General features: G+C 36.3%; 1 protein-coding gene across 1 annotated transcript in view; it reads right to left on the reverse strand.

The window, feature by feature from the left end:
* Positions 1-1,210: 1,210 nt before the first annotated feature.
* The window catches only part of ABCB5 (ATP binding cassette subfamily B member 5), an 86,568-nt gene continuing 65,422 nt past the window's right edge, over positions 1,211-22,356 (reverse strand). Inside the window, exons 23-27 of the mRNA XM_010984669.3 lie at positions 13,127-13,283; positions 10,168-10,365; positions 8,159-8,365; positions 2,922-3,068; positions 1,211-1,408 (exon numbers count right to left, since the gene is read on the reverse strand). Coding sequence (XP_010982971.2) covers positions 1,211-1,408; positions 2,922-3,068; positions 8,159-8,365; positions 10,168-10,365; positions 13,127-13,283 — 907 coding nt within the window. The remainder of the gene's footprint in view (positions 1,409-2,921; positions 3,069-8,158; positions 8,366-10,167; positions 10,366-13,126; positions 13,284-22,356) is intronic.

Genomic DNA, 22,356 nt, shown 5'->3' on the forward strand with positions numbered 1-22,356 from the left:
TCCATACTGTAATGCCCTATCCCTCCTGCCCACCCGACTCTGGAAAGAGAAACCACAAAAAGCTCTACAACCACACAGAGCAAAAGGGCCACAAGGCTTCCAGTGTCAATGCTTTTAAATGATACATCTGTTTCTCAATCCAACCCTATTTTTATTCTGCATTTTTAAAAAAGTGGCTTAATATGCAAATGGTTTTTCACAAGATTTCAGATTATTGGCAGAGTAAACTTTAGAGAGACTGGTTCTAAGTGTTACTGTAAATGGAAGAAGACACAATTAGGAATAGAGATAAAAATCACTGGGTGAAATTACATATTGAAGTAAATGGAAAATATGACTCAGTTTACCAATATTGTTATTTACACAGAATTTTTAAATCATACACATATTAAAGTACATATAAAATTTAAACAAGTTACTTGATTTAATAATAATAAAGACATTTAAAGTTTTTTACGCATAATAAAATAGCTCTTATTTTAAGTAAATTAAGTATTCATACACAGGTAAGTCTGTGATTTATTCTGCCAAACCCAAAGCTCGGAATAATGATATCTTCAGAATGGATCATGTGAAGCATTTCCACTTACTGAAGTGGAAGATAACTACCTAATTCTGCCAGAAATTTTACATTGTAATTCTCTCCATCCCCCTGACAAAGGCATATAATGGGATTTTGGGAAATAGTGGATATTTATTAAAAGAAGCATTGACAGAGATAAAATGAGAGAAAGTCCTATGGTCTGGAGAAAAGGACTAGCTCAAAATACTCTAATATGTGCTACAAAATTCGGGAAGTTCCAAATTAAAATCATTCTTCCTGCAATGTCACAGACCCAACTACAACTTACTCCCTCTTTGCTTAAAATCTTCCAACTTAATTAACTGGGCACTATATTCCCAATGTTATAGCAGAAGTTGATAGGAAAAGAGAGTGACTTTGCAGCAAACTGCTTTATAAGCAAATATGCTTTTTTATAAAGTGAGGGACATAGGCATTATCTCACTTAAATGAGTTTAGCAAGTTTTTGTTTCCTTTTAAAAATCTGAGGGGAAGATGGTGTGTAAACAGAACATGTCCGTACACGAATAGCATGATTCTAAGTATTGATACATGCAATAAAAGAGATCAAAGCCTGCCAAATAATTACTAAGTACTCTTTCTTTGCATTATACAAAGATCAAAATATGTGCTAAATCTTCAACAGCATCACTGCACTGACTGTGCATTTACTAATTTAAAATACATATCTCGATTTCTCAGGAGCTCTTGATGAGTTCCCTGTTCCTTTATTTTTCCATTGTGCAGAACCACTATCAAATCTGCATTCTGTATTGTGGAGAGTCTGTGAGCCACCACTAGGCATGTCCTCCCCTTACTGGCCTTATCAAGGGTGTGCTGAACCACCTGGAAAAGAGAAGGACCTGTGATTGCCAGCTTGGGTTAGATGCTAATAATCTTGCCCAAGTCAAATTGGTTAAGGTAATCTAGTAACTTTCATTGTGTCTATGCTATGCTCCAAGGAAACTACCTTACTTTGTGAAATACCCTACTCAACAGAAATCTAGAAAAAGTAATTATAGACACATTACATGAGGCTTTTAATTGGAAAAGATTTTGTGACAATTAATAAAAATTAGATGGTTGTGTGTAAGTTAGGGTTCCAGAGTCAAAGCCAGAAAGTAGTATTTCCATACCTAAATGAAATTGTCTAATTTACTTATTTCATTCCTTCTCATAGTTGTTTTTTTGTTTTTGTTATGTTTTTTTGTAGATTTTAGTTGTAAAACTGTCCTGGCTAAAACACCATCTCAGCTACAATGAGGATATAATGTTGTATATGTGAAATGAGACTGGAAGGTGAAAACCAACATTTGTTGACTATATAAAATATTCCAATGATAGATATCTCATTAATAACTTGCAATAACCCTGTAAAGGGTATTTTCATTTTTCTGATGAGTAAACCAATATTTGAAAAGTGCAGGTCACTTGATGCAGGTCACACTGCTAGTTACTGATGAATCCAGGATTATAGCCCAGATATGTCTAATTCCAAAAGTCCTGTTGTTCCTTTCATAACACACTGTCTCTTTGGAAATCAAGAATGAGAACCATTTATAAATGGCAGTCATGTGGTGATTAATCACATGGGCTCGTAGGTCAGACACCCTCTAGGAGAATTTAAGGAAGTGACTTAAATTTTTTAAGTCTTAGTGTGCTAATCTGTAAAATGAGCATGATAATAAAATAAGCTAATTCATCAAGCTGTTGTAAAGATTGAGATAATAGCATATAATTAGCCATTGATAAATATTAAAGATTATGATTCACTCAACCAAGGTTCATTTAACAAATAAGAACTTACTATATACAAGAAACAACCAGGGGACAAGGACATAGCAAAATTAAACATCTGGAGGAGCTTGCAGTGTAACTCTATTGTTACATGTCTTTTTGCTCCCTCCCTTCCTTCTTAAACCAAGCTATGATTGTCTATAGAAGGTAGAGTAAATAGCAGGCCCCAACAATGCAGTGGAGATCAGTCTTTTATACATGTGGATTGCCTTATTATTTTATTTGGCATCATTAGGATAATAATAAAGTAGGGAAGTAATTTTCCTTGGGCTTTTTTCTCAAGTGGAGAAATGTTTCCAGAATTGGATCCCTTTTGATAATGAGATCAATTCAAGTGAGAAAACTTTTCTAAAACATGAGATGCCCTGTGTCCCAACTCCTTCCCACCTCCCCACCAGCTTCTAACATTTTTTTTAAAGGCCAAAGCTTAATTAGAACTGGTGACTCAAGGACTACAGTTCTCTCCAGGTCTTATATTCCCCCAAACTGACCTTGGTCTCTTCCATGATACTCTACTCTCATATTTCACATTATATTCTGAGATGAAAGAAGAGGATATTACCTTTTCACTCTCATTGTCAAGGGCTGAAGTGGCCTCATCCAACAATAAAATTTTTGGTTTTCGGAGAAGAGCCCTTGCAATAGCTAGTCTTTGTTTCTGGCCACCAGAAAGCTGTGTTCCTTTCAGTCCAACTTGCGTGTTGTATTTCTGTTACAGGAACATGCAATTAAGAAAGCAAGGCTTGGTTATTTAAATTAGCATGGCAATTGTGGGCGAGAGCCATCTAAATATTTCAAATTTTGCTACTCTTGAAAATTTGTGTCCCAACAAGTACTGAAATCTATTTTTAGGCTTTGTTGCAAATAAATGCTAAACCAGCAGTAAACACTACCATCTCATTTACATATCTAATTTGATCACAAACAACAGACCTTTGCCATTTTGCTTCTACAAAGGAATTGTTCAAATTAAGGCATAAAAAATATTGGCAAAAAAGGTTCCCAGTAAACACAAATCTTTTCCCATTAAGTTAAATTATCTTCTATTTTCAGGTCAAAATGATTTAATGTATCATTTTGAAGGAAACTATTGGCTTTCTTCACTTTGGCTCTTGCTAAACACCTAGGGGCACATCTCTGCAAGACGCCAGGATGCTGTTCTCAGTGACATAGGTATCTTCCTGACAGTAAATTAGGCTGGTATCTTGAGACAGCCCGTTCACCTTTTCAGGCCATGAAAGTGACATTTAGCACTTCACAGTGTTTCCACACTCTCCTACTAACTAATGACCCCGTCTTCAGTATTACCCTACATGGAAGGGTAAAGGAAATTTCTCACATATCCTGAAGCCATTGTAGTCTGCTAAATCACAGTAGATCAGTTCAGTTGGTGCAAGCAGGCTCCCACTTGCTTTCTAGATTGTCCCATTGACTATGCTTCCCTCCAAAGTTCCACACTGCTTTCTAGTAGCCCTTGCTAGTTGTCTACATTGGTACTCAGACAAGAATATGTGGATGGACAAGCTCTGCTGGGAAAGCAAGTCCAAGTGCAAAACTTTCTAAGGGTGGGTCATACAGAAGCAAAGAGAAGATGCAGCACACGATTAATATGCTGTTCCTCTGTCTTAGTACCCTGGAGAAGCCTGAATCAGCTGACACCTCCACACCTGACTGCCTTCAGGAGGTACCATTTCAGCAGAGTGGATTTCAAGACAGCCTGTGATATAACCTTATAACAAATGTGCCTACTTCATCTCAAAGTTCATTTTTCAATTTAAAATGCACAGTTGCTTACTTTATATGAAACAATGAGTGTCTGAATTACTAACACGCAGTAAAAGCATCTTTTCTGAAGTGAATGCTCTACAAAGAAAACGGACTTTAGCTATTTCCTCTGCAATTTTATCTGGACTGCTGGGTCTGGCTAGGTCTCTTCCTCCTGAGATGCAATTCATTAAAATTGAAATCATAAGGCTACAGAATATCAGATGAAACTATGTAATTCATTTCTATACACCGCAAAGTTCCCATCTAAATTAGAGAATTTAATCTTACGCCAAAAATTGAGAGAGGATTGGATGCGAATGATAATGGGCTTGTAGCTCTTTCTGCCAGTTCAGCTTAAATTGTACACAGATTCCTCTAGTATAGCTGAAGAAGATACAATATTGGCTTGGAAATCATTTTGCATTTTTTCGCCTTCTCTGACTTGCAGGAAGATGTAAGTCTCAAGAATGAATGAATACAAATTTAATTCAGATATTTTTGCCCATCATTAAGCAGAACAGATTAAAAATATGAATATACACATTGTCTCAATAGCAACCTAAAAACATTTTCAGATACTTAAATGGAAGGCTTTGGTTTTTTTGTGTGTTTGTTTTTAATGAAGAACTATAGAATTTTATTCTTTCCTATTTAAACTGAGAATCTAAATAAATTTTCTAGCAAACATTGGGTTTGTGAATGCCCTGGAATCAGCTGTTTTATGAGACACTCAAGGGGCAATGGCTGTTCAATGTGAATCTGGGGCTAAAAGCCAGTTAGATCCTGGAGGGAACATCAGAGAGTCTAATCCTAAACCAACTGCATTTTGGAGAGTCCCTGCAGGCTTGGGAAAGGAGTTTCAGAGTGGTTCCAGTGGTCGAAGTCCTACTCAGGGAGCCGTGATGTGGCTTGACTGAGAGCTGCCACTGAGTGAAATTGTGGGGACTAGGAGACACCTACACCTGATATGTTTCTCAGAGGATCATCAAGACCAGGGCAGTATTGCTCCTCTCCCAGGCCAATATTTCCAAATGCCTGCAGGTTATCTCCATGGCATATACCATAGATGTGTTACCCCTGGCAAGCTCCAAGTTGACTCCTTGCTATTCAAGATCACTCTCCTGGTTTGAGTCAGGTCCATAATCCTTTACCTGAAACTCTTAGAGCTACATTTGTTTATAATTCCATGTTTTTTCACTTTAGAAGAAAATATACTATAAATTGTATATACTATATAATATATATATATATTTAACAAGTAATATATATTATTTAACACCCCCAGAAAAGGCTGGGGAAACAATCAGTAACCAAATATGTGAATATTTATATAGAAATATTTGATAACTCATCCTAAGTAGGATTAATAAAGACCACATATAGACTTACAGCATTTTGGCCACCAAACAAATTTGCCCCAAACGTACAGTCTTTGTGCATGACTGGAAGAGGAGGGCATGATGTTTAAGAACTTTTGGAAACTGGAACTGGGGGAAAGAAAATGTGGACCTTCATTCTCTCACTCAGACTGTTGTAAGGTACCAGGACTTTCATGCAGTCTCTGCCATTGCCGCAGTGGCCACAGAACCTCTTAGATGAGCAAACCAAAGGCTGTGCTTCAGCAGCAATTTTTTCCTTTAAGAATTTGATCATGTCATTTCTCTGCCTAAAAATGTCTAGTGGTTTCCTATTTCCAATTATACAGAGTCCAAACTTAGCCTGGCATATCAGGACCTTCACGTTTAGTCCCTGCTCATATTTTGTTTGGCCCCTTCTCAATTCCCCAGTTTATGCTTTATACTCAGGATTTTAAATTTATTCCCCCACAAACACCCAAAACTCTTTTCCATGTATGTGTTTCTACATGAACTTATTCTGCCTCCTAAGCATGGATTTATCCCTTGTCTTCCTAGTAAACTCCTACTCATTCTTCAAAACCCAGTTCAAAGCAACATCCTCTTTGTGATTTTCTCTGGGCTCCTGGAGTCTTTGTCACTTCTTCCTCTGTACTCTCATCACATGCTCTATGTGTTTTTATTCCAGTAGGCTGCCATCATGTAATTTCTTGCTCACTTTCAACAGACAATGTGGAACTAAGTCCTGACAATCCCACTTTTATGATATCTTTTAAAGCCTTTTCCTTGTTTTATTTCACCTTATAATTATTAATTCAAGCCTTCATAACTTAACCCTGGAAATAGCTCCTAAGTGATCTTTCAAATGCCCTGTCTCTTCTTCACTCCAAACAGTCATTTACATTGCTGCTAGACTACTAGTTCCACTGTCCTGTACCAAAATGACATTTTTGGCATCAGCTTTCTTTATGTTTCTACATATTTTGGGGCAAACAGTGATATGAAGGTAAACTAAAGTTAAATTTAAAAACATTTAAAAAAAGCTATTCTTTCTTTTGGAAATAACATCATCTTGATCTCAAAGTTTGTTGTAAAAAGCACATTATCTCTGCAATATATAATTTTGAGTATATCTGAGAATTACAATGAAAATAATGAAAGATAACACAGAATTTAAGAATAAAAGTCAAATGGTACAAATATAAAATGGATAGCATTTTACCATATATGTCAGGGTTATGTGGGTAATAATCTGACCGTGAATCAATAGTGCAATGAGTGCCTTGGTAAAAAATGGAAAGACATAAGGTCACAATATTTATAAAAAATATGTTAATCCTTCTATTATACTTAGTACTGAAGAACCTTACAGGAGTAAGGGAAATTGTGTTAATGGCTCATTTCTAGTTACAGGAACCAATTAGTGTGGACAGGAGATGGTGACGCAAGATCTAGTAGTGTAAAAAGAGTATGGTGACCATTATTCTCCCCCAAGGAACGGGACACTAAATTAGCTGTTTAATATAATAGTTATTAAACTTTGGCATTTCCTTTTAAAGTGAGCTAGAATACCACATTATGAAAATTTGTTTCCAATCTAAAGTACGTATCTATATTTTTATTTTATTTGTGTGTGCATATAGATATAATCAGATATTGCAAGAACTTTAAGTTGCAATCACAATTAGTGTCTCTGTGTATTACTTCTGGATTTGTAACAGTGCTTGCTATGCTAAAGTTATCTCTATAGTTTGCCAAGATTTTTAACTTTTCTGAGATTTTGTGTCATCTGTCACAGCCAATACAGAGAGATGACCAAAATGGCAGGCAAGGACCTAACACTTTAGTGGGGACAGGAGGCCCTAAAATAGTCAATAAACACCAGTGTAATTTTAGACTGTGATAAGTGCCCTGACGACTATGTGATAGGCAATAGGGGTGGTGAGGACTTTTTAAAATAAGGTAGCCAGGGAAGGCCTCTGCAAAGGTGACATTTGAAAGAGCTTGAAAATTAAGAAGTTGACTTTTCAAAGAGTCAGAGGAAGGGAGGTCCCAGCTGAAGAAACAACAAGTATAAATGTCCTGAGGTAGGAAAGAACTTGGCACGTTCATAACACAGAAAGGGCCAGTGTGGCTGAAGCAGAGTAAACACATGATGAGCAAGGAGCTGGACCAGCAAGCAGGGCCAGATCACAGAAGGTCTTGCCAGACATATAAGGAGTTTTGACTTCATTCTAAGTGCAAAGGGATGCCATTAGGAGGTTTTAAGCAGGGACAAGTAGGTTTTAATTTATGTTTTTAAAAGATCCTTCCAGTTGCTTTAAGAAAGAAGAATTAAAATGGGACATTACTGGAAGCAGGAAGACAGATTAAGAGGCTACAGGCATGGTCCAGGGAGGGATAATGGTTGTGTAGACATGAGTAGAGTATAAATGGATAGAAGGTGAAAAATCAAAATATGAAAATTAATTCAGTGAATATTAATACAGTTCAGTCTTGGCAAAAATAGTCACACAGAACTCTCAAATTTTTCTTTTCACATCTAACTTTACATTAGATGCTGGCAATAACTAAATTGAATAATCCAAGGAACACATAAGAACCACCACTTAGGCCCAGTAAAATATTTGGGCTTATTTAGGATTCTTGTAGTTCAAGATTTCAGACATTTTCTTACCTCGGGGAGACCCTCAATAAATGAATGGATATTTGCTGCACTTGCTACTTCCTTTATCTCATCCAATGACACAACACGGCTGTTATCACCATAGGCGATGTTCTCAGCAATGCTACAGTTGAAAAGCACAGGCTCTTGAGAAACGATTGCTATTTGGGAACGGAGCCATTGTACATTCAATTCCTTTGCATCCACACCATCAAACAGCTGCCAAAAGCAGAATGGAGAATGGTATGTGAAGATCCAGCAACTGTATCATGTCATGGTTCACTGTATTCAAACATACACAAATCATAACAAAGTTAGGAATTCAAGCTGTTTCACAGTACAATGTTACCCAAGGAAGGCTCATAAATCATAAGTTGTATAGAAGCAGACGGCATGTAACTGACGAAAGTGCAGAGTCCTAAACTTACTTGACATTTCTAGGAATGGCCATATATTCTAGAGACCTGCCCAGAGTCTAAAGTCTGGTGCTTTGTACTGAAGTCAGATGAAAAATGACCAACCTCCACTGTAACAGGATCTCACTTTATTAAAGCCCTGGGGAAGAGTAGATGTAAATAGTAGTCCACATGTAGAAATATGTCGTTTTGTACAAAGCCATGTTTATTCACAGGGACATATAACAAAATTCAACTGACATTTGATGAACACACTACTATGTGATGGGGACCCTTCAGGCACTGGGGAAACAGTAATAAATAAGACAAAGCTTTTGTCCTCCTGCAGCTTATATTCTAGTGAAAAGGCAGGCAATAAGCTCACTAATAAACAGTAAGTTCAGAAAAAGAAAGTGTCATGAAGGCAGAATAATGGGATAGAGTGACTGAGGATGTGGTGAGGATTTGGGAAGGAGGTGGGTGGATGCATTATTTTTTACACTATTACCTAAGGAAGTAGCATTTAGACTGAGATGTGAATGATGAGAAGGCACTGGCAGAGAAGTTAGAGTAAGAACATTCTAGAGAAAGGAATAGCAAGAACCAACACCCATCAGTGTGTTTAAAGAACATAAAGAAGCCAATGAGACTGACACACAGTGTATAATGAGGTAGGATTGATAGGAGAAGAGTTGAAGAGAGAGGCAGGGGCCAGATCATGAAGGACCTTGATCTAACAGTATGGACTCCAGTTTATTCTAACTGCTGTTGGAGAGTTTGAAGGAGGGAGTGTGCTATGCTATGTGTAAATAAATAGTTTTGGTACTCATTAGTTCATTGTTTTCACTAGTAACAAGAGAGCCATTTTGGAGTGTTCCATTTTGCATAGTCTTTGAGATTCCACAATGGGGAAATGGCTATAAATTGCAGCAGAAGGATGACTAATATGACAGTCTTTGACTTTTATGGACTTACAGTTTTTCGTGGGGGTAGGAGGAGGCAGAATCCGAAGTTGTCTTTGTGTATTTGTAATGTCGTGGTGGTTGCAGGGAAACAATAATTGAAATCTTGAATATTAGATAGATTAAGAAAAGTGCCAGGTGACAAAAACAGTCTTTGGAATGCAAAGGAGGGAGAGGTTGCATTTTTTTTTTGAGATCAGGATGCAGAACTAATGCAGCTGATTCAGAGAAGCTCTAATCATGCATAAAGTTTTAAAAGTTGGGTTGAGGGAGTGGAGATGGCCAGAGTGAATAGCAGGAAGCCTGTACCAGGGAGGCAGAGAAACTATCTCTGTCTTAAACCAGAACAGAGTAATGAAAGAGCCCAGAAGTGAACATTAGAACCATCTTCCAACACCTGTATTCTAAAATAATTCTATGGCTTCTAAGATCAAAATTTCTGCTAATAGTTGAATAATGTTTGGATCTTTGTTCTTAGCCTCAAAGTCCTATTCATCATTTCTGTTACTGGTTTGCTTGTCCTCTTAGTTAAGGGATAAAGTTTTTTTTTTTAACTAATGCATCATTTGCCTTCTCCAAATCAGTGATGATGCTTAAGCACAAGGGAATGTTTAAGAATAGCCCTACTAACCCCCAGACAAATTGTATTTAAATTCAGCCTTACCACTTGTCCTTTCACTGGGTCATAAAATCTCTGTAGAAGTTGGACAGAAGTGCTTTTCCCACAGCCACTGCTCCCAACAAATGCTACTGTCTTCCCTTTCTCAATACAAAGGGATAAGCTGCGAAGGATGAGGACATCTGGGCGACATGGATAGAAGAAAGAGACTTCGCGGAACTCTATATTCCCTTCACATATGTCCTGTGAAAGTTGACAGTGTTTAGAAGGATGACTTAGAAAAGTTGTGACAAATTATAGCACACTGGCTGAGTGCTTTCTAAAAATTGTGCATATTTCTACAACCAATTTAATTTTAAACATCGTATTTCTCTTTGTAGAGTTGATGACTGCACATTGGTTTCTGTCACTTTTGTTGAGATTTTTATATCTGTACTTCTTGTTGTCTTCACTACTGGACTTCATCAACTTCCTAAAAACACTTGTATCCTTTGGCTTCAGTACCAGTCACAATCCGATTTGCAGATGAACTGTTTGACCAGCTGCTCTAAATAAATGTATCTTTAAAAAATTAGTTTGTGCTTTATAGACATTTATTGCTTAATTCAGAATAGCTGGGGTCCTCATAAACTTTATGCATAAATGTTATTTTTGTAAGTTGGACCATGTTTTACAGTTACCATACATTCTATTTTTTACGACTTTTTGTATGTATATTTTTATTGAAGTATATAGTCAGTTCACAATTTTGTGTCAATTTCTGGTGGACAGCACAATGCTTCAGTCATATATGAATATACATATATTCGTTTTCACATTCTTTTTCACCATGTTACTACAAGATGTAGAACATACTTCCCTGTGCTATACAGCATGAACTTGTATGTTTATCTATTCTATATATTATCAGTTAGTATCAAGAATTCAGATTTATCTTTGTTTTTAACTGATCATTATTTGTCAGTGACACTTGCCTGAAAGTTCATTTTTCTTTCTATGCGTCAATCTATTTAGTGGTTGATAATTTGTAAACAAATACTTATATATACCAAGGATGTTTATAAAAGACTTTCCAGAACTATCACTAAATGATGATTAATTTTCCCTTTATATATTTGGTTCATAAGATTTTAGGTTCTTATGACCTTCATGTTTGCCCTCAATCAACTGTAGTTTAAGGTTTAAGAGTCATGCTCAGCACATTCTGAGCCCAGTGTATAGGTAGGAGGCAGGGGTAGATAGAGGGGAGGAGCACCAAAAAATGTCTGTCGATGAGATTATTCTGTTGTCAAAAGAAAGAAATGTTAACATGTGGTTAATTAAGGGTTCTAGAATTAGAGAAAAATATCTGGAAGGATATATGCCAAAATATTGTTTAGCAGTAGTTTATTTTTAGCTTATCAATGCTTTCTGTGTTACCTACTACAACACCTGAATGTTATTAGTGAAAAAAGTTTTTTAAAAAAACCCAGAATACTGCAGAGTAATGGAGAGTACAGTTATTTCTGTGTATGCTCTTGTGCCTTTTGGAAAGGCATAGAGAGATGTTCTACACTTCTAGACTTTAATATACTTAGAAATTTATTCTTACTATTTTAAACATTTTATTATGGAAATTTCAAACATCTGTAAAAGTAGAGAGAATAATGTAATGGACTACTACATACCTATTTCCCAGCTTCAATAGTTACCGATATTTACCAGTTTTGTTTTGCAAGATTTTAATTTTTTAAAGCACAGGAAATGATATTTAGAAGTATTTGTACATTAAACAAAATGAAGGTTAAATAACTTAATTTAACTTAACTTTATAGTCTTTGTAAGGAACATTTCCACTTTCTATGCCTTGTATACACTTCTATGAGGACATTTATCAGTGAGATGCTCAATCCCTCTATTGAAATGCTTAGAAAGAAATAAGCAGTAATATTATTATATATCTAAACCCTAAGGTTAAAAAAAAGTTTCCTACATACTTTACCTTCCAAAAGACAAGAATGAGGGTTTTAAGAGATTTTTTTATGGGGAAGGCAGATTTATTAATTTATGAAAAAAAAATTTTTTAATAGAGGAACTCAGGATTGAACCCAGGACCTTGTACATGCTAAGCGCACACTCCCCCAACAAAAGACAAGTATGAAATCTTATTTTGACTATGATGTATCTTAGAGTATTCTACTTTGAGATTTCAAGATGTTTTTATTTCTGTCACTAACAACTGGCATTCCTTTTAATAATTATGTAATTCTAGTGCTAATGTACTATTTTAAGCTGCTATAGATAAAAATCTTCTATTAAAATTCTAGAGGGGAATACTTTTAAATAGAAATTTTCTTTTAGGTATATACCTAATAGCTATTCCTTTAAATTTAAAATGTCTTGAAAGGTCTTAAAATTAAATATATATTAAATTTATAAGACTACTATTGAGAGGCTTATTTTGAAACCGTACAATCTCCCTATTATTTCTCTTTTGATATTCACAGTCTTTTAGAGTTTGTGACTAAATATGTGTTTTAATATTTAATAATTTAATAAATATAGTTCCCTTTTCCCTCTTCTGTTTGCAGATATATTTCCCATGAAACATGGGATCTGAGGCAGCAGGGCATTATTTACTTTGCTTATATTATCAGAGGAAAAAAGTGAATAAATCCTAATGTAAATCTTCATCCAAGACTAAAACTTTTGCTATCTAAATAAAATTAAATATATAAATCAATCCTTTGTTCATGAACATTCTCACGGCATCAGGCAAATAAACTAGAAGTGTATATTTTTAATATAAAATATGTACATTTTAGTAGTAGAGGTGAACATTTGATTGATTAAGACCCTCCTTTCTCCCTTTGTAGCTGTAACAATTATTTATATAAGCTTTTAATTCTTTATAGCACTATCTTTTGCAGTTATCAAATAATGCCTTCAGTTAAGTCTCTATTTAGAGAGCTTGCATATGAACAACTAATAATAAGTGAACATTTAAAATCATAGTTGTGCTTACTGGTTTTTTCCCTTCTTGACTATAGCTGTCTATAGATGGTTTCTTTTCCAACAAAGCAAACAGATGTGCAGCCCCAGATTTGGCTCTCGAATATTCAGGTGCCAAAACAAGTGTTTCTCCAGTGGCCATAGCTCCATATGCAATTGCAGTAAAAACTCTGCCAAAAGATAAAGCATTCAAATCTCAATTAGGCCCATTTTCAAACAAGAGCTCTGCAAGTAAAAGAAAAAGCAGGCACAGGTATATAATCTTTTGGCTCAGACAACACCACTAATGCTGAAGGCTCCCAAATGATACCTCTTTTGTAATTTGTAATTGTTTATCACACAGTGATCTTTCCTTGCTCTGTACACCAAAATAAACTTTGGAGCTCAGGTAATCTTGAAAAATTCTCTTTCAATTAGAAACACAGATCAAAGGCCTAACTGGTGAATATAAAACCTCTTTGCCTCCTTGATATAAGGCTCATTTGCTTGGGGATTTGACAGAGAATTCAACTAACAATAGGAAGAATGAGTCTCCAGTAGTAAGATCTGAATTTACACAGTAGATACGAATGTTTTTTTTCTTCTCTTTTTGCATACAATGTAATTAGAACAAATAATTGATGCCAGATGATTAGTTATCTGCCTGGAGTGCTACATGATTTAAAGAGAATAAAGCATGGAGATTGGACTTTGTTCAGGTCCTCAAAACAAAATCTGACTATAATACACCTTAGCAAGACTGGAAGAAGAGCTTTGATCTTTTCAGTCTGCTTTAGATTATTACCTCAGTTTCAAAATATGTTAATAATAAAATGGTAAGTATGCAAGCGATGTTTGGAAGCACACAGAATAGTCACAGAAATGTGGCATATCACGTGGCCATGGTTAAATATTTTTCTCTCATTTTCTTTTTCATTTTAGACATGAAAACATATTACTGGAATGAAAAATAATGCATCTCAGTGGCAGAGGTAAAGGTAAAATTCAGCTGAGACTGGACAAGTTTCACTGACAGTATTTAAACATTGGGCAGTAAAAGGACATTATAGAACCCAAGTGCTTGTTTGCTGTGCTGGATTATAGCAAGGTTAAACATTCTGGTCTCCTTGTGAATTTCTCCAGAGATGGAAACTACCAAGGAGTAGATTTTGATACAATCTCTTCAGTGACCTAGACCTCGGATTTTGAATCTTGTTGTCTTACAAAGGTCAAACACTGTATAAAATATAAAAACAACCAGTTTATGGGGGTATGTGATGCTAAAATTATTGTAGCCAATAGTTGTGATGTCAAGGTATTTTTAGTACCAATATTTACTGAAATTATTTAGAGCTCAAAATGCCATTCAAAATACTTAATACACAGCTATAAATATCAGAAGTGGTTATTGAATTAGGTAACATAGCAGAGTTTTATTTTTTTTTCTTTAATGCAAGGAAAAAAATCAGAACAAACAAGACTCAGTCTGATTCAAGAGTCAGCAGGTGAGATGGGAAAATAATTGGATTATAAGTCAGGAGATTTGAGTTCTAGTCCCACAGGGATGGTGGATTTTCAGAGCAACTTTCCTCCTCTGATTTGAGATATGCCAAGATATCTACCTGTCCTAAAATTTTTACCATTAAACTTAATTTAAGCATTTGGTATAAATGTCCACAGGCTAATGTCTTTGTTAGGTCTCCCCTAAAGTGAAATTCACTGAGAAGGGGAGAAGGGTCTTCCTTTCAGAACTTGTATCTGTGAGAGGTAAATGACCTGAAGGGTGCACAATAGCACAAGAAGAAGTTTTAGAAGAGAGGGAGAGTACCAGCTAAAAGCCCTGATGCTGTCCTTATTGTGTATGTGTTGAGGGGAGGCTAGGTGGGATAGGGGTTGATGTTGATAAGGATTATATTGAGGAACCTAATTTTGTGGTGATGGGACCACCTGGAGGCTGAGTCAGGGACATTCATTTCCTCTATACTATTTTTTCCAGGTGTATTCTTTATAAAGAGGCCAAGGCTGGTCTTCTACAGAATCTATCCTGGTCCAAATAGCTAGAGTGAACTAAACTGCCATATACTTTCACTTAAAAAGTATTTATTGCACAATAACCAGAGCTGTAACTCCATGAGACAGTTAAGCCAGATCCTTCAAATCAGTCTGAGCTCGTAGAGGCTTCTTAACCAAGAGCTTACTCCAGAGAAATGTTCAGGCTGACTGCCTATGCCACTGTTGGTCTTGGGAATTTCACCCATTTAGGATATATAAAGAGGAATAATTTTCTATAATGATAAATGTTTTAAAGTCACTAAAACGCATTTGTCAAAGTATTATTAATCTATAATAAAGGCTTATATAGCCCCTTCATGCCTATAGATAAGATTACAAGAAATAGTTCAGAAGTGATTTTCATGTTGAAATAACTCTTGAAGCAAAAATATATAAAGTAGGAATTAAAAAACCTAAAAATTAACTTCCATAATTTTCTTAAGCTTAAATTGTCTGTAGGAGAAGAAATCTTAACTACAGTTTATCTCTGTATGGATTTACACTGAATTTATACTGCTTTACTGAATTTATAGTAAAATCCTTTGGGTTGCCTGGGGTTGAGGGAGGAGAATGTTGAGCAGGAAGAGGTCTGGAGAGGGTTTTCAGGTGCTGGGCTTCTACTTTCTTAGGTTTATGGATTCTCAGTGGGTTCATGGGGCCATTGTCACTGCAACCTCGCTACAATGATCCTTTCAGGCATTTCCAAGCAATGGGGAAATCCACTTGCCCATCATTGCTGCTGAAATACAACTGGAATTTTAAAAAGATCTTCTGGCTAGAAACAATATGAAATAGCACAGAAATGAACAATCCTAATTTTAATACAACTGATCCAAATAGAAATACCCAGCATAGTTACTGGTTCAGATCCATTTGTTGTCCCTTAACTCTGTTCCCATACCCAATTTGTACACCTTTGGTGACTTACTCTAAGAAGAAGTACACTGGGGAGTTCAGGGACGGTGCTCTGATGCCAGACCACTGGGATTACATCCGAACCTCAGCATTTATTTACTAGCTGTGTGACCCTGGGCATGTTCTCTGTGCTTCTGTTTCCTTATTGATAAATAGGAGCTAACAAGACTATCTACATCTTATGGGGTTGTTGTGAGAATTAAACATATTAATAATATAAAATGTTTAGTATAGTACTCAATAAATGTTTACGTTATTACTATTCCTCTCATTGAACTGAAAGTTAATAGGACACTTTCTCTTGGAAAATAAGCTCTTACATTTTTATAGATATATGTAGATTAGCATTGCAGGTCAAACCAAAACTGAAGTTCCCACTCAGTAAGTTTAATTGTTTTCTTGTTTTTGTTTTTGTTTGATTTGAAGGCAGAGTATCTTGCCTCGCAGAGGCAGTGGTTAAATTATTCCCATACTCATACTGTTTTCCCTTAACATCCATATAACAATCCAAAGATAACTTTTCTTCCCAGCCTAAATGCCTTTCTCAATGGAAGGGAGCGAGAAAATACACAACTTATATTTATTTGGTACTTTGGGTTTTATAGAATATTTTTATATTCATGATACCATTTGATCACCTAGGAGTAAGGCAGGAACTCCTATTACTTTTTAACAAATGAGAAGACTCTAACTCAGATAAATAGCAATTTGTCCAGGATCACATAGCTATGAAACTGCAGGACTGGAACTTGAACCTCTTTGTTCATTGTGTTTTCCCTTACACAGTGCTCCTTCCAGTAGAAAGCCGACCTGAACTGTCTTTCCTTGAGTGTTGGGGTTTTTTACCACTTGTTTCCCACTTTAGAATCTTCAGAGAACTCTAGATATCAAGTCTCCCTTGATTTGTCTCCTTTAGGTCACTTCAGTGTTTGATTCCTCTATCTGGTCTCCTTACCTTGTCCTCCTCTCTTCTGGATAATCAGTCTGTGGGAGAAGTTGGGTGGCTGCCATGGCAGTGAACACTGAAAGAAGACTTTCCTGTTTTCCTTATTTTGGCTAACTAACGTTGCTTTCCTAATTTTAATGTCACCACAGTTCCATGACTGCCTGGTCTACCAGAGCAAACATGGTAGTGGAGGCATAGCTTGCTTCTTTCCATCCTTTTTTACTTCAAGCTATTAACCAACTATTAATATTCACCGAAAACCCACTGTTCTTTTGGCCATTAATCACATTTAATACTCAAAGTCCAATATGATTTCCTGTGAAGAACTACATTTGGATTTTTGGAGGACTAGGCCACAACACATAAGCTGCCTGGTTCTGCTTTTCAGGCAGTTTTCAAAGCTGAGGCTTGTATTACTGTACCGAAGCCTGTCAGGCCTTGATTTGTTTTACTCATCTGCTCTACCTAGGTTCCTGCTAATATGCATAGCAAAGAAGGAAGAAACAGAGAGAGAGTTAAGTTCTGAAGTGGAAGTATGAAGAGTTGCAGAAACCTCTGATGGGCACTAATGGTTTCTGGACTATACTGAAAAAGGTAAGTTGGCTGGAAGCTAACCTAAAGGCACTAAAAATCAGACAGGAGTAAAAACTTATGTTGCATTTCTCAAAATCTGTACATTTATTCTGAAGTAAATCCAAAGTGTTGCCAGGGCTAACAGAGGCAGAAGAGGAGAGGTTTACTGCATGTATGTGTATGAGAACATAAGCAAGAGATTTTCTAAAGGCTAATGCATTGACTGCAAGGCAGGAGAATGAAAATGTTATCATCTTTTAAAAAATGCTCATTTCAGAGAAATGTCTACAGTCACAGAGATAGGTGGAGACAGTTTCTACCCTAAGAAATGTATGTTGCCTTTATTTTTAAAGAAGAAAAAGCTAAGGCTGATAGTAGCTTTGCTGATAAACTAATATTATGAGTACATCAAGGGATTCTGCTGTTAAAACCCTCTTTGTGTGTCTTCCTCTATAAGACACACTGTCATTTCTGAAAGAGATACAGCTTACCCATCCCGGTAGCTATAAATCATGAAAATACATTCACATTTTATAGAGAGAATAAAACATTTTTATTTTACACAATAAACTAAAATATGACTTCTCAAACTTCTAGGAAAGTTTTTAGTAATGGCCAAAAAACAAAAAAACAAAAAACCCTGAGGTTTTAAGTAGCTATGGGGATTTAGTCCCTATGCTCATATTTCTTAAGGTGTGATTTTCAGATTCTGTGCCTCAGAATAATCTGGAATGTTTGGTAAAATGTAGGTTCCTGGCCCTACACCAGATCTACAGATCTCTGCGTTAAATTTGTGGAGTGAGCTCCAGGTATCTGCAGTTTTAACCAGCTTCTTGATTAGTGAGTTGGGAAACCATTTATTTAGAGAATGGTACAAAGTTCTTTTTACCTAAAGAGGGTTCTAGTAAGAAGGAGTTTTCTTTGTGAACATCTTCTATTTAATTAGCTGATCAGACAGAAAGCTGTCTGTCACCATAGATTCTGGAAGACACAGAGTCTTCTAGTCCAGGTATAATTTAGTGTGTCTAAAGGGACAACTTGTAACACATTCATGACAGTTGGGGGGCCACTTAGGTCTCTAAGAAAGAAGAAGACTTTGCTGTTGAAGACAAATCTCGTCTATTCACATTGTGCACAGCCCAATACCCATACTTCCCAGAGCCTCTTTCCTTTGTCCATGCTATGGAAGTATAGTTATCCTTGATTTGTTTGTAGTCTGGCTGAATAAAACTCAAATAACAAGTGATACTAGTGGCCCTAGTTCAGATAGCTCCTCGTTTCTTCCTTCCTTCAGGGTACTGGAAAATACCAATGTAATACTGTTCATTAATCAGTGCTCTCATGTTAATAGTCCTACATATGTTCACACAGCTAAAATGTGTATATGTTCAGAAATGATCCTTTATAATGAATTTAATGGAAAAAACTCAGGAAGTGTGTTAGGCTAGTAGGAGGAGAAATTTTTGTATGGGGGGGATCCTTCTGATTCTCCTGTATTTTAGGGTCATAAAATAACATTAAGCAAGTTACTTGTTCCATTTAAGTTAAGAATCAGCCCAGTTCTGGATATTCAAATGTTTTGAAAAATACACAAGGATTTAAAAAACAATAATTTTATAGAAAGGTTCTATGAAGGTTTGTCTACAGAATTAGTAATAAAAATAATAAATAATAAATGTCTACTAATCAAAACCTCTAGCACCTCGATTCATGAACTTGAATCTGTGCTCTGTCACTTGCTAATTAAGTGACTTTGGACAAGATAGGTAACCTCTTTGCGTTTTAATTTTCCCCAGCTGTAAGGTGGGAATCATAGTATTTCACAGGGTAGTTAAGAAGATTAAGCAGATTATGTCTGACAAATCCTTAATACTGAGTAAGAACTCAATCATGATTTGCTGTATAGTGATTATCATATGAAACAGAATGGCTGGCAGTCTTGAGAGGCCCCTTTCAAGAAATTTCCCGCCTCATGTTATTTGCAGGCATGATAGTGATTGCATGATTTTGAAGTTGTATCATTCTTTAACGAAGAACAATCTTTGTTAATTTTAATCTAAACAGATCTCAATATGGAGAAGTAGACTCCCAATTACAAACATCCTCTTTTTACATAAGTGGCTGTCTTTGACTTAGACCCAGTCCTTCTGCCAATGCACCTGGTATTAGACATTTGGATACAGAGGGAAGAAACAAAGAAGAATCTGTGAAAAACAGGAATAGTGTGGAAAAGTTGACTCTGGAAACATATTTCCAGTAATGACTTGACTGCCTAATTATGCACCACTCCAAATTACTCCCTTTATTTTTGATTCAGTTATTCATTCAATGAATATTTATTACGTGTCTATTATGTGCCAAGTTCTTGTTTTTGGCTCTAGGGAAACATCAGTGACCAAAATAGGCTAAGCTCTGCCCTGACTGACCTTAGAGTCTATGCACTTGATAAATATAGAAACAAAAATGATAATTTCACATAGTGGTAAGTGCTATACATAAATTAAAACATGGTACTGGGATAGAGAGTGAAGAAGAGAACGGGTAAGGGGACTACTTTGGGTCAGCAGCAGAAGTCTCTCTGAGGAGTGGACTTAGGAGCAGAGGCCTGTTCATTAATCAATGCTCATTGATTGGTGAGAAAGTAGCAGCCCAACAAAGAACTGGAAAATGATTATTCTAGGCAGAGGAAAGAGCAAGTGCAAAAACACTGAGATGGGAGGTCCAGGGACAGAAATGCAAGTAGGGGGCTGATGTGCAGTTCACAAAAAATAAAAAAATAGTGGTGGATGAATTTGGAAAGGAGGGCAGAGGACCAAATGTATAGAGCTTTTAGGTCAGAATAAGGAATGTAGTTTTATTCAAATTTCATTGGGAATTCATTAAAATATTTTAGTAAATTGGTAGAAATGGATTTGTGTTTTAAAAGATCAGCCTAGCTACTGTGTGGAGAATGGATTATAGGGAAGCAAGAGTGGGCAAGGGACATCAGTGGGGTGGTTGTAGAGGTCCAGTTAAGACACGCCAGAAGGTAAAAAGGAGGATAACATGAGTAGAGATGGTGAGAAGTATTTTGGAGTTAGAGCTGTTAGGACTTGGTGCTGTATGTGGTGGGTGAAGGAAAGAGAAACAGTAAGGGCAACTTTTAGATTTTGGGGCTGAGGAAATGCATGGATGGTGGTGCTGTTTATTAAGATGAAGAAGCCTTGGGAAGAGAACCTTTGGGGAGGAAAAACCTCAAAGTGTGTTTTGGACACATTAAGATATCATTAGATATCTAAGTGGACATGTCCAGTACGTAGTAGAATAAACGTATGGTGTCAAGGAGTAGGGTCAGAATTGGAGATACACTGAATGGAGTCATCAGGACACAGATAATATTAAAAACCATCAGACTGGATGAAATCACCAAAGTGTGTAGGTGAAGAGCACTGAGAGCTCTGAAGCCCTCCAACACGTGGAGGCCCGGGAGAAAAAACAAAAGCCAGCAGAAGAAATAGAGAAGGAGGGGTCAATATCAAAGGAGAAGATCCTAGAGAAGAAAATGTTTCAGGGAGGAGACTATCAAACACTGCTGAGAGGTCAAGTTAAGTGAGATGGCAGAACTGAACGTCAGTTGGCTCTGTGGGTGGCCAAGATGGAGGTCAGTGATGACCCTGATAATGAATCTTCCTATTGGCATGGTGGGAACCAAGGCTTGATTGGAATGAGTTTAAGAAAGATTGGAGGTGAAAACGTGTATATAACAAGCACAGGCAACTCTTTGGAATTTGTTTTGCTACAAAGGAAAGCAGAGCCATCAAAAGTAGGCAGAAGGAGACTTAAGATCATGGGAGAGATTTCTTTCTTTTTCTCAAGACAGGTGACTATACAGCAAATAAATAGTAGTGACAGAAATTGATGTGAAGGGATGATTGCAGAAACCCACTGTAGAAAAGGACTTTAGTTCTTCCAGGAAGATGGCAAGCATGGTGGATCATGTGGTACCTAATGTGTTTGGTAATGGAAAGATGAGGTGGTTGTCTCTTGATTGCTTTGTTATTCTACCTTCAGATAAACCCATTAGAAATGAATTTGGATTGTAATTGCTTTTAAAAAGGAAAGGTCTGTGAGAATTGATAAAATCATCAGACATTCTGTATTAGCACAAATATATTTAATTCGCTTGCTTTCTACTAATACCAAGGACCAGTTATTTGAAGGAATGGTGCCCTGGGGATTTAAAGATGGCTGCAGGAAGTTTAGAGCAACATTAAGGAAAACATGTTTTGAGTTTCAAACAACCGGCTTGCAAACAAACTTTTGGAATACAACCAACTTTTAACCTTGTAATTGCCTACATTACCTAAGAACATTGGACAAACCTTGCTAATATAGTGTAGGCTGGTGAACTGAATAAATTAATTCACGTAATTCTACATTTGCTTTCTTATTAATTTATCTGTGTAAACTAATCTGTGTAATCAGAATGAAGCCTAAGGCTAAACGTCATAATTATGGTTTATATGTTCACACAAGCAATACTGCATATTGTTTTAGAGGGTACAAAAACATGGTAGAATAGGGAGCCTAAAACTTCTGTTGAAATTTTAAATACAGAAATTTTACAAGGAAATCTCCTTCAGGAAACCTTTCAGTGGCCTTATAGATTCAAGAATATTGGATTGGTGAACTGTGGACTCTTCTTCTGAGTGCCTAGTAAAGAAACTTCCTGGGAACTCAGTCAATGTTTGATAAATAAATTAATAAATAATCACATGAAAAGGAACTAAAAGTTATTC

This window comes from Camelus dromedarius, chromosome 7 (genome assembly GCF_036321535.1).
Source record: "Camelus dromedarius isolate mCamDro1 chromosome 7, mCamDro1.pat, whole genome shotgun sequence".
NCBI classification, from domain to species: Eukaryota; Metazoa; Chordata; class Mammalia; order Artiodactyla; family Camelidae; genus Camelus; species Camelus dromedarius.